Source organism: Falco biarmicus, chromosome 12 (assembly GCF_023638135.1).
Source record: "Falco biarmicus isolate bFalBia1 chromosome 12, bFalBia1.pri, whole genome shotgun sequence".
Lineage (NCBI taxonomy): Eukaryota > Metazoa > Chordata > Aves > Falconiformes > Falconidae > Falco > Falco biarmicus.
This window is the reverse complement of record NC_079299.1, coordinates 16610539-16623255: the sequence shown is the minus strand read 5'-3', so window position 1 is coordinate 16623255 and position 12717 is coordinate 16610539. Positions and strand designations below refer to the sequence as shown.

Sequence of the window (12717 nt, the reverse complement as noted above, 5' to 3'; positions counted from 1 at the left end):
ACAATGAAATATTGGAATATTTCAGACAATGTCACACTGACAGATTTAAGTTAAATAAATAACTTAATAAGCTCTATGATGCTAAGTAATTAAACTTATACATCCTATTAATCCCTCTAATCAATCCAATTAAAGACTAAAGTAGCCTCATGTGTTTGTACACAAAGCACCCTACTGAAGTGAGTTTTAACAATGCAGCTAAGCAGAACGCTGGGATCAGGCAGAACTCAGTGACCATTATGTAGCTGGTAAGCAGAAAAAGTCTGTAAACTCACCTGCTTGGTATTTTTGAGGTAAATGTTACATTGCCAAAGATAAACACTGTTCATGCACTGTTACCTGTGTTTCTCTTGCAGTGTTTAGTGCTTCACAGATGAGGTGCTTGTTAGCAAATCCTTCCTTTGCAAAAAGCCCACTCCTAAAAGACAAGCTCACAGTATTTCGTACAACGTAACAGGAAAAATATTCATCCTTCATCTTTCTTTCTTCCTCATTAGGAAATACTCAGGAAAACTTTGGGGAAAAAAATAAGATTTAACATCATTGTATTTATTAGGTTCCAAAACAATACACATTCACATCCTTTTGAATACAGTACATTTGGCACAGTAATAATGTTTACGATGAAATAACACTAATGAATGGCAAGAGATTCAAATTACATCCATAAGAAAAAAAGTTCTGTACAAATAAATCCTCACAATAAAAAAAATCTACCCCCCCAACTGAATACATGTTATATTTAGCCAGAACTATTCTGCACATAATTTAAAAAGAGGTAATTTGTAAGCCTTTTTTTTTGAGACAATTATTTTTCACCCTATGGAGAAAAATGTGTTTCCATTTTTTAATAAAGTCTATTTGGGAGGAAAAACAAGAAACAATGGATTCTTTATAATTATTATTATTATTAATAATCTTTTTGGCATTTTGCACTCATTTTACAAAGAAGGAACAAGAAAGATTTTACAGAACAGGCAGAAATGTAACAGAATGTCCATTTTTAAGACTTATCTTTAAAAAATGTTCAAGGTAACAGACAAACCTTCTGATGTAAACCCAATGCAGAGGATCTAGCTATTTATACTGAAGAAATATCTGCCCATGCAAAATTTTTTATCTCCTTCACTTTTCTCTTAGCATCCTACCAAACATTGCAGGTGCTGAGGCCTCTTGAAATACCAATGTTTGCTAATTATCTTCATGTTAGAAATGGGAATACAGACTACACGGCTTGCTTACAAAAGCTTTATGGGATGCTTTTATTCCTTCAAAAGAAATGCTAAAGAGTTTTGTGTAAAGGCCCCTTGTTGTATAAACAGTAGTGCACTATCCGGCAACACGTCTTCCTACCCCGTCTACTCACCTATGGAAAAGAACGCTTTAGCATTGTGATCAGTTCTTGCCTGGATGTCAAAAGCTAACTGTGATGAGAAATAAACAGAGCCAGTGGTGAGACACAAATTGATGGGCAGTTCTACAATATATTTCTAAAAGAGAAAGAAATTTAAACATTGAGATGATGCAATCATTAAGATCATTCTGTGCTGGTACTCAGCTCCAGAAACTAGTCTTTTCCCAGTACAAAAGTTTACTGAAGATAAATTAAATTAAACTAAAGGCTTGATCCATTATTACACCTGTAGGCCAGACAACACATTAATTGATATATCATAAGATTTAATATTTTGAAATCATCATAAGAATATATATAATAATTACACCTGAGTTTTAAAAACAAAACAAAATGGAACTGAATGTTGTCATCAGTAACAGGCTATGAGCAGCCAGACGCAAAACCGACACAGACTAACTCATTTGCTTGAGACCGAGATTATCTCTTAAAGCCAATGATTCACACTTTGTCCGCCACGATTTGTAACATTCCTTTCTCTTTGTGAGCTCTATCATGTCATAATAGAGTTGAAGAGAACTATACAAGAGATTTAGTATAGCTTAATATATGTCTACATCTTTTATAACAAAAACCTCATCTCTCTGACAGTAACTTGAACCAATACACATACAAGAGTATTGCACATGGACATTATTATAATTATTCTTTCATAGACTAACATTTTAATAGTATGCCTGAACATGCAGCAGTTGATACCTCTATATTCAATGAATTCCACAGGCCTTGCAGCAAACACTATATACAAAATCTCACCTGTACAAAAGGCAAAAAAGCTTCTTTAGTGCCACTTTGCCAATCACAAGTATATATATTTTTGTGCAGCTGGAAATCCATGTGCAACAATTAAAATGGATTCCAATGACCGCTCACTCAGTCCAGTAAAATATATAATAAAATGACCTCAGCGATACATGTACACAAAAAAACCCCCCAAAAAAACCCCAAACCAAAAAACCCCAACCAAAAAACAACCCCAAAAAACAAACCACAGGGTACTCCTGGAAATATAAGTACATAACACTGTTAGCGTATCTACAGGAGGTAACTTCACATTAGTAATATTGTCCACATGAGTTACCATTTCAATTCATACACAAAAAAATTCAATTTACAACTTCCAACAATGTCAGTTTGTGAATACTTGATCTTCAGTTTTTTAACACACTTCCACATAATGCATGTGTAGCCTTATTTTGTGTTTTCTAAAAGCAGATTTCTTTTTAGATTTTAAACATAAAAAACAATAAACACAGTAGTATTATGGTTTTGTAAAAGTGTGCAAAAGTAACACACTGCTGAGAAAATAAATATAAATAAGAAATCATTTATCAACTTAGCTACAATAGAAAAGGCAAATTTATAATGTTTATAATTAATTTTTAATGTAAAATTAACTGTAAACATTTGCAAGCTTGCCATCACATTAATCGTTCCTTTAAATAGATAGTCAATTTGGTAACATGGATAGTACACCCAATTGCCTGAAAAATTGTGAAATGCCTATATATAGCTGTGTTAAAGTACTACAGGCTTTTTATTCTTTAGCCCTTTAATAACTATCCATGTAATATCTATTTCTTGCTTTAAATCAAACAGTTATCTTTGTGACTCTTCTTATTCCTAAGAGTTTTCCATAAATTGTATGAGGAACTTCATCAAAAGCCTTAACTGATGTGCTGCTTTTTCTGGCCAGCTTTATTTTAAGTTTGTATCTCACCACAATAAACTGGTAATTGCAAATTACACCTCCACACAGGCAGATCTCTTTGCTTTTGCCACAGGGCAACACATGACTTTTTTGTTCCGCATCTGAGTACAGATCTCACCATAACCACCAGTGCAGAAGAAACAGTCCTCACCTTCTTAGTTTAAATATGTATGACAATTACAGAATGTGATCTGCTACATTGCTTTTAACAGCACGGCTTAATTTTCCATGGAAAAGATGCGATTTTGTCCTCTAGGGAGATCTTAGGAATTAAAGAAAAGTTGCAAATATACGGCAGTGTGTTACATCTACAATTTCTGATACAAAATTGTTTTGCATTGCTTTGTGAGACAGAAATTAAGAGTGCTTTCAGATCAGAAGATTAAAGGAAAAAACAATAAATATATACTTTAACTGGGGATATGGGCTCGGGGTAAGAGAAGTAGTTTTTTATCTATGAGTCTCAGTAATTTCACCTCTTCAGGATCACTTCTTGCAGAATCAGTCATCTGTCAGCCTAATGTTGTCTATGGCAGTAGCTCTTCTCCAAAATAAGAGAACCCTTTAAATTCTTCTTGATTGATTTGTTTTATAATTGTCTCATCCACTAGTGTTAGTACTGGTTCTTCTCGTGTAAAGTCTTGATCAAAGTTATTTACATCCCTTTTGGTTTTCTGAGAAGAAAAATACAAATAAGGTGAATGGCAAAACAGCACAGTAAAATACAAGGTGCTCTCCCTCCTCTCCATCCCCCCAAAGAGCAGAATTTTCTGGAATGATCAAAATAAAAGAGGAGCTACTTCACACAAAGAATAACACATATGAGAGAAGCTACAGGAGCAACTACTATAAATGAGTTCAGGAGAGGCCACAGAAGCAGTACTATAAATGAGTTCCCAGAGACTCACGGGTCTCTGACAGGCGAAGGAATAGCAGTATGATGATAAAGCAGGAAGCTGAGATCAGGACTAGTTTAAAGAAGGCTTTGGCATAGTAGGTGGTACGGCTGTATCCTCTTAGATTTGAACATAATGATATCTCATTTCAGAGGCACAGAGTGAACGGATTTAATTGATTTCCCCACAATATAGCCTACTGTTTCAACTCTAAGTTAACTGTTTATATCTGGCTACACACAACTTTAAAATCAGATGTAGACCTCACAACAGCTCTCAGACCATACCCCTTGAGTTCCACATTGGCAACTCAGCAACTGAATGTCATTCGGAGCACCACGGCCAAGTGTGAAATTCTGGCTCCAGGGCAATCCACCTCAGAACTCTTCTTTATTTCAATGGCATCAGGATTTCCCCATTGAAGTCTAAAGCACTTCACTACTTTAGTGAAGTTGGGCCAACAGAGTGCAACTGTACATGTGCTGGTTGGGATAAAACCTATTAACTAGAGACAACCTTGGGGAGGCTGGCTTGTTGTCCTCGTGGTGCTCATGATGGTGACTACCTGTGACCACTTACATGAAAAAAAAAAAAATAAGGCTACAGGGAAAAACATTCCCCATGGTCATTTCCTTGAGACCTGCACTGTTTGTTTCCCATGTTATAGCAGCACATTTCAGGCATGTACAGGTTCAGGGAACTGGAACAGCCATTTTCCTTTACACTGTCTCTCTTCTCTGTTTCATTAAATCTAATAGTTACCTGAGTGACACTTAATGGAGGCAACACTGACACATTGAAAACTAGCTTTGTGTCCATCCTGCATGTGTCTGAAACTAAGATGATACCAGAAATAGAACAGCTATTTGACTTACAAAGTAAAACTATAAACTCATAAAATGATACATCATAAAGTACACTAAAGTATTTCAAATGGAATATATATCTTCTGTCAATGTAGGTAAATTTTCCTATAAAATATATATATATAAATATATTTCTTTATCAGCTCTACTGAGGCACTAAACCAAATAGTTTTCTTTCTCAGAACTGTAAAAAGGTCATCAACATTCACCTACATTGTTTGGAAGAATTTTATAGATATAGGGAAAGAAAGTTCTATATAAATGCAAGAGACTGTGACTTGTAAATCAAGTACTTTCTAAGTGCACACAACCAAAAATCCACATCTTCTGTCTACAAGATTTCATTAAAAGGAAAGGAATATGGACTTAAACACACATACATATATATATATATTGTTTACATGTGTGATTTCGTACATAAAGACTGGACATAAAGTGTATGTGACCCATATACTGCGAACTACACTAAGCATGAAGGACGTAGGCTTTGGGCTTTATGTTTTTTCCCAGTCATTTGGGCAAATACTGCAAAATAAGAATGAAATTCCATGTGAATTTTTAAATGCATTACATTGCAACTACATCTATGTTATTCTGGTTCCCCCATGTCCTACTGTAGTATTTTCACATACTTGTACAACGAATTTGCTACAGGAATAGTCACTAAAGTAGAAGGAGGTAAGTGAATATTTGTAGAAAGTAGAATTCAAACTGTAGTTATGTGCAAGAGAAACGTGACTACACTTACACTTTAATCACTAGCTATGCAGGACAAATAAGCTCTGGACTAGCTGATAACAAGTACATTATATATTATTTTCAGGTTTTCATACTGAATGTATTTGTGAAAAGTGTTACTTCCTTGCTGAAGCTAAAAGAATAAGATGACAAAGCTTATCAGGCGCAATTAATTACCAATAGCTACTTTTTCCAGAAAACCATCACTAGGATTTGTGAAGGTGTTAGGAGAAAAAGAGTGCAGATGAGTACATCTGAAAAACTGTCCCAACATTGGTGTACCTAAATCCTATCGATTAAAAATAATTGTACTTCCAGCACAACTTTGAGTCCCCAACACTACTGGAACAACAACCAGAGGTATTTGCTTAGATTTAAAAGCCTAGCACTTCTTAAAATATGCCTTCAAGACCGAAAAAGGAAATAGAAGTTTTTACTTTCTCACATTTGTAAGCAATTCCATGTCTTTTTGGCAGCATAGATGTAAATCACCAAATTTATTAACATGACAAGTATGGAGCAATCTAAGATTGCAACTATATACTCGCAAGCCTCACTCAACTGAGTGAGATTAAATAAATCACAGGGAACAAAAGCAAGTGGATGAAGGCATACAACACAAAAGGTAGAGTTCATAACAAGTGCTTCTTTCCAACAGGAAGATTTATTTGAGAAACTCTCCTTTGGAACTTAGGCATTTTCTTCCAGAAGCTATGACTATTTTGCAAGGACTCATCTGCTAAGACAAAACAGGTCTGGTCACATTTCTGCTACTATTGCTATTTTAATGTACATGCACTGTGAATACTCTGCAGGCCAACAGCACAAATCAATATATAGTTGTAGCATGAGGGTTCAGGATGAAGGAATGAAGGGTTGTGGCTGTTTCCTAGCACAGAAGCTGAGAAAAGAAGGAAGATCTGCAAGGTAAGGATAGTATATGAAGGAAACAGTGTGCAGCTATTACCCAACTTTGAACATTAAAAAAATCGAAGAAAACAAGAAAAATATTTTGATTGGCTGGAAAATGCATTATAAAAAATGTAGTAATTAAAAAATGGGTGGGATTCTGTTTATTTAGCCTGCAGCTCCTGAGACTTTGGGACACTATTTTTAACTTTTTGAACTTTTTTCCAAGTAAGGCTTTTCAATTTCAGATGACTGGAGAAACTAGGATTATTAGGAAAAAAACAGAACTCCAAAACCACAGCTGTCCACTCAAACACACAGAAATTTGATTAGGTTTCAGATGCTACTTTTTTTTTCTCCCTAGACTACCCAAACACGTTGTGTTCACCATGCATTAATGCTACACAAGATCAGGGTCACAGCAGTTACCCAAGAGCTTCCAACATTAAGTGCTAAATTCCACACCACGCAGACTGCTCTACTGCAGGCAGCACGCAGGCAGTCCGGCTCCATCTGCCAGAGCAGCAGCAGTGCCATGGCACTTGGAATGACTAAGAAGTACATGACTCCAGTTCTAAACCTCAGCTGAAAAATGGCTTCTCCACCAGCACAGTATCTCTGATAGTGACAAGAAATAGTGACTCAGTACCTCTTGTGCAGGAAATGTTCTGGCTAGTTGATCTTTTTTTCTAGCACTGTGAATGCTCCACAGGCGCCCCATCTGGGCATTACCCTAGCGTGCCCTGCTTATCCTGGGAGATGTGGACTTGCTTCATGTGGGTGATACGATCCGATTTGATGTAACACTTATGTTACAGAAGTAGAACTCCTTGAATTAATAAATATCAATATGACCTATTACCCATCAAGGATTACAATTCTTAAATCAAGGTCATGTTTTGTTCATTTTGTTCTATTTAAAGATTACCGCTTCTGTTTGAAAAGCTAAAGATATTGGAAAATTTTTAAAAGACTCTCTCTTCATAAAACACCACTTAATCAGCTTTCCTAATTGGCCTGTTCAACTTTGGACATGGGGATGTTGTTTCATGAGTCAAAATGCTTTTCTTCTTGAATATCTTCATATAGTTACTAAAAGATTAAAAGAAGCTTTGTATGCTATTAATAAGCACATGCTAAACAGTGGTTTTCTGAACTGGTTTTATTTTCACTACCATTTCAATAAAAAAATTAATTTTCTACCTGCAGTCACAGATGCATGCTTAAAAAACCTCTCAAAAACATGCTTAATAAGGTTTCCAGTGTGTCAGGGATCACCACCAACCTTGACTGTTAATGATTAATAGATGAGACTATATGAATTGCAACAGTGAAAAAAGATATCTAAGCTGATGTTTTTATCACTGAAAATACAGTAAGAAAGTTAGAACTTGCCAGTCCTTCCATTAATCACATGAACCAAATGTGAACAACAGGAGCCTTCAGTATTGAAACAGCACAGAAATACTTGCAAGAAGGGACCTGACAAAGGGTGTTCCAAACCAGGGACCTCATCCATCACCTGGGTCATGAGGCCAAGAGGCTCAGTGGACTCTTCTGCCTAATGAGGATTAAATTAATTCTCCAGCTTGGAGGCCTTAAGAGGCATCTCTCTCTACTCCATCATTTTTTTTCATTTAATCTCCAGAAAATAACCAAAACTCTTTCAAATCTTTTGCAAGCTCAATAGGTCCACTATACCAGGCTGGATTTCTTCAGCAGGTTCAAAGGTTGCTCAGAGAAAGTGAAAGATGGAGGTGGTGGCTAGAAAATGACACTGCCACAAAAGCCTAGGTTTTGTATTTTAGTCTGATTTTCCTACAAATTCACAATAAGTGGTTTAAATATAACTATAGGAATCCTCTTTAAATCAATGAATAGATGTCTGTTTAGTTCACTAGAGAATAAGAAACTAATGCAGAACAGCCAGCCAATATAAGTAACTGAGGCCAGAAATTATCATTATGACAATGAACCAATGTACTGGAAGAAAAAAATATTGTGCTATGACATTTTCCAGTAAGTGAACCTTTTGACACAAAATAGATACAAAGCTCATCCATTATTTTCACAGTCTAAGATACTGTCAGCACAGAAATGCAGATTGGCCTTTCCGCATCACTGAATGGAGCATCTTTAACTTTACCCCACTGCAATTTTCTGTCAATAGCAATGCTTGATGCCTCTTCATATATTTTCAAGCCCACAGTGAAATCCTAGTTTGTCATTCATTTGGGGAGCTTCACTAGAGAACCCTTCCAGTGCAGCACCCAGCTGTATCAGCAGCAAATCAAACATGCAACTGGCACACTAAAACTGGGCAGGAAGCTGCTGCAGCTTCTGATGTGCAGCTACGGGGGCACGTGACAGCCGTGCAGCAGGAACGGGGGGACACAGCAAGAGTCACACCTTCTCATATGTGTTACACAGTATAACTTAATTTTATCCAGAACTTTGCTTCAGTAATAAATGATTCCTGCATTTGACACAGTATCACCAAGAAGTTGTTCTTCGATCAGGATGATCAGAGTTTAAATATTTTGTATTTACTCATCACTGATAAGATTTTTAAGAGCATTTTTTTCAAGACAAATGGAAACTCAAGGCATCAAACAAACTGGTTTGAATCGCAGTTATGTGGCTAACCTCACATTTCACTGTGCTCTCATTCACCTCTCTATTCTGATAGCAAAACCACAGCACAGGCCGCGATCACTTTGACCAATGATTGGATCTCTTTTTATAAAGGTGTAGTACAGGGGTCCTCAAACTGCAGGCTGCAGGCTGGATACAGCCCCCCAGGGTCCTCAATCCAGCCCCGGTATTTACAGACACACACACACATCCCGCTGGGGGTTGGGGGGGGAGACCAAGCAGCCGCAGATGACTGCCTGCCACTTCATCCGCGCACCGGCCCCCTGGTTACAAAGTTTGAGGACCCCTGGTGTAGTAGTTTCTAAGAAGTTGAGACCATTTGTAATGAGCACTCACTTTTGCACTCATTCTATATAGAGAGAAATTCAGTATGAACACTGTGAAAGAAACAGGCTGAGAAGCACAACACTTCAGGCCTGTCTTTCTGTGTATCCTGGTGATGCTTCCTCACAGCATTTCATGCCCTGAGAATCTGTATCAGTATTAGAAGTATTTTCTAGATTGTCTTATTTCAGAAGATATGAAATATATGTTATCAGAATAACTTCACAAGTTTTTTTTTTTTTCATAATGTTAATTGTTCTATTCACGCATGGAAGAGTTACAACAGATCCACCATGAGCTGCAGTATATTCAGCTGAAGGTTATAATAATAAAAAGGGTTTTGACTCCAAGTAGTTTTTACAAGTATACCAACATTCATTACTTCCAAGCAGAGGGTGAGATTTTGTGCTCCTACGTTATGCTTTAATTAAATGTAAAGGACACCTATTTAAGAGGAAGAAGTGGGAAAAAAAAACCAACCCAAACCACCCAATACAGATGTTAGTAGTGGAACAATAGTTGAAAAGCATGCCAACCTATGCAGTCCACCATTTAATCTGTTATGGAAATACATAGATAGTTAACAAACAACAAGCTAATTCAGAGGACTATGAATTTTAAAAGGGATCACTCGTGATCCAGTAAACTGAAATCACCTGTATACTGAAACAGCATGTACCTTTCCTACAAATATGAAATGGGTCAAGTAGGAAAGAGGAATAACCTAAACAATTAGGGGGTACAAACAATTATGTGACTACATGGCCAGGACGGCAGCCTCAGTGTTTCACTTTTGCACAACTTTTTTCCTATCCTACACTCCAAACCCACCACAACAAAACAAACAGCAAGGCAAACAAAACCAAAGCTCTGCAGGTTCACTGACAACCACCCCATGTTTGCAGTCTGGGCAACGAACCTCACCTAGAAGAAGTCACTGTAAAAGCATTGTGCCCTATGGCCCTACTTGGGTGTGGTTTTAGCATGAGTAAGTACCCAGCACTAAAGTTATATATAACCAGACCTGCTTTGTTCATCACCCGATTGCTAAAGCACAAGTCATCTCTGTGCATAACATCAATGGAGACAGATTTCACAGGAACTTCAGGGGAGGTCAGCACTACAGCTTCCCACCTGTGGTTAGTCTTTACTCCCAAGATCCATCTTGTCCGCCTTATCAGGGCTTGCTTCCATTAGAACTTAATCATAACATAGCCACTGCACATAAGCTATGCTATGGTAGAATATGTGCATTTTCTAGAGTGAAAAAAATTGGAGGGGAAGAGTGCTAACTTCTGAATTTCTACACTATGCTATTCCCGTATGGTAGGTTTCTTTGAGAGTTTAACTACACGGGAAACAATTTTATATTTCTTCTTGGGGTGGGGAAGAAATACAAGGAGAGAAAGCAACGGAACAATCACATGAAAAGATACACTTCATCTGCACAATGCAATTTCTACTGCAAGTTTTATGATCCACACTGCTGTGCAGATTTTATATGTGTGCCTCTCTAATTTACATTATATTGGCAAGCCCCCACTAACATCCTCAGCTGCTCTAAGGTCATGATCACCAACGTCACCTCCCCGCTTACATCCTGGCACACATCCAAGATTAGTCCATCTTCAGTTTTGTTCTCCTGATATTGCATTGTAACCATTGTTGTTACAGCAGAGTAACAGTGGTCAGGATTGGTGCAGCTGTGACATGCAAAATGAGCTGCTGGTGAATCCTACAATACGTGTGTAGAAGCCTTTTTGTCTTCCTGATCACTAGCGCTTCAGTGCAGAGGACTGGCTACACCCAGAAAGCAGAGCTGACTTGCAAAGAAGAGAAAGAAGTGATGCAAAAGAGTTGGTAAGTCGAGGGGCACATGTCCCTAAAATTCCAGTGGCTTCCAGGAGACGTCCCATAAATTACTAAAAAAATTACAGAAATACAGATAGTCTAGCAGTGCACTGAGATACTTGTCCACATTTATACTGTAAAAGATGCATAGGTTTATTTTGCTTTACATTCTTTAAGCAATCACACACATACAAAAAAGGAATAAATTATGGAGACTCTGATGCTAGTGAATAGGTGAATGATGTAATGAAATATTGCAAGATCTCTGCCATGTATCCTGAATAAATACTGACCGACTGACTTTCCAAAATTTTATTCTGCCTATGGTCACTTACTCCACTTAATTACAGAAAAATAACACATTATGGAAACCTTCCTGAATATGTTACGACATTACAAATATATAGCAATATCTTGTGATTCTGAGCCCCTCCTCTGTTGAGGAGGCATGGACATGTGCATTGTGACACTGGATGCAAAGAAACGCCACAGCATGAAAGGTAACAGCAAGCTCGTACAGTGGGAGCATCGTTCCAAGACTCAGCTACACACTAGAATGGTTTGCACTATAGGCTGTAGAGCAGGAATGCTACAGAGTTTTTGGAAAGACTGCCTTCAAAACATTTTGGGAAACTCATGCTCTTTGATGATGATCTCTAGCTCATTAAGAATAAAGCTTTTAGTTTGACATGGATGATGTGCATGACAGGCTTTCATACAGAAAAATGGTATAAGCAGGTCTCACCTTATACACAGAAAGCTACACACTGATGGCTTAATTCCAAGGCTACTGAATTGTTAGAGATCATGTTTTGAAGTCTGATGATTATTTTTAAGCCTTTGCCAAGACAGATTAAAATAAAGATACGTGACTTTTTAGAAAGCAGCTGAAGCTTTTTTTTAAACTAATGCACAGTCATACAAATTGTAGACTGTAAAAAAAAAAAGGGCATTGCGCAATTATACATGAATGCCTACTAGTTCTGCATCTCAGCGTATCTCCTTTCCACCTTTCCTCCAGACACTAAAACTGCTTTTTCAGAACACAGATATATTAAAAGAATGCAATAAGACATAGCAGAGTTTGTAGTGACACAGCTTTCATTCTTGGTTCTGCTACTGATCTGCTTTAAGCTTGAGCAATTTTCCCTTCACTATGTATTTAATTTTCTTCCTATTTTTGTTTTCCTATACATGGATTGTGTTCTGTCTATCATTACCTATGATCTCTTGACTGTCTTTCACTTATATGGCTTTTTATACAGTGGGAACCTAGTCTTGCCAGGAACTCAAGCTGTTATTGCAGATCTGGGGACACAAATTGAATTTCTTTTTCTTCTTGTTCTTGTCAAA

General features: G+C 37.2%; 1 protein-coding gene across 3 annotated transcripts in view; it reads right to left on the bottom strand.

The window, feature by feature from the left end:
* Nucleotides 1-528: 528 nt before the first annotated feature.
* PRKCE (protein kinase C epsilon) overlaps nt 529-12717 on the bottom strand; it is a 293250-nt gene continuing 281061 nt past the window's right edge. For all 3 annotated transcript variants that reach the window (XM_056357343.1, XM_056357346.1, XM_056357344.1), the window contains one exon: nt 529-3799. In XM_056357343.1, the coding sequence (XP_056213318.1) occupies nt 3653-3799 (147 nt within the window). In that variant the 3' untranslated portion in view covers nt 529-3652. The remainder of the gene's footprint in view (nt 3800-12717) is intronic.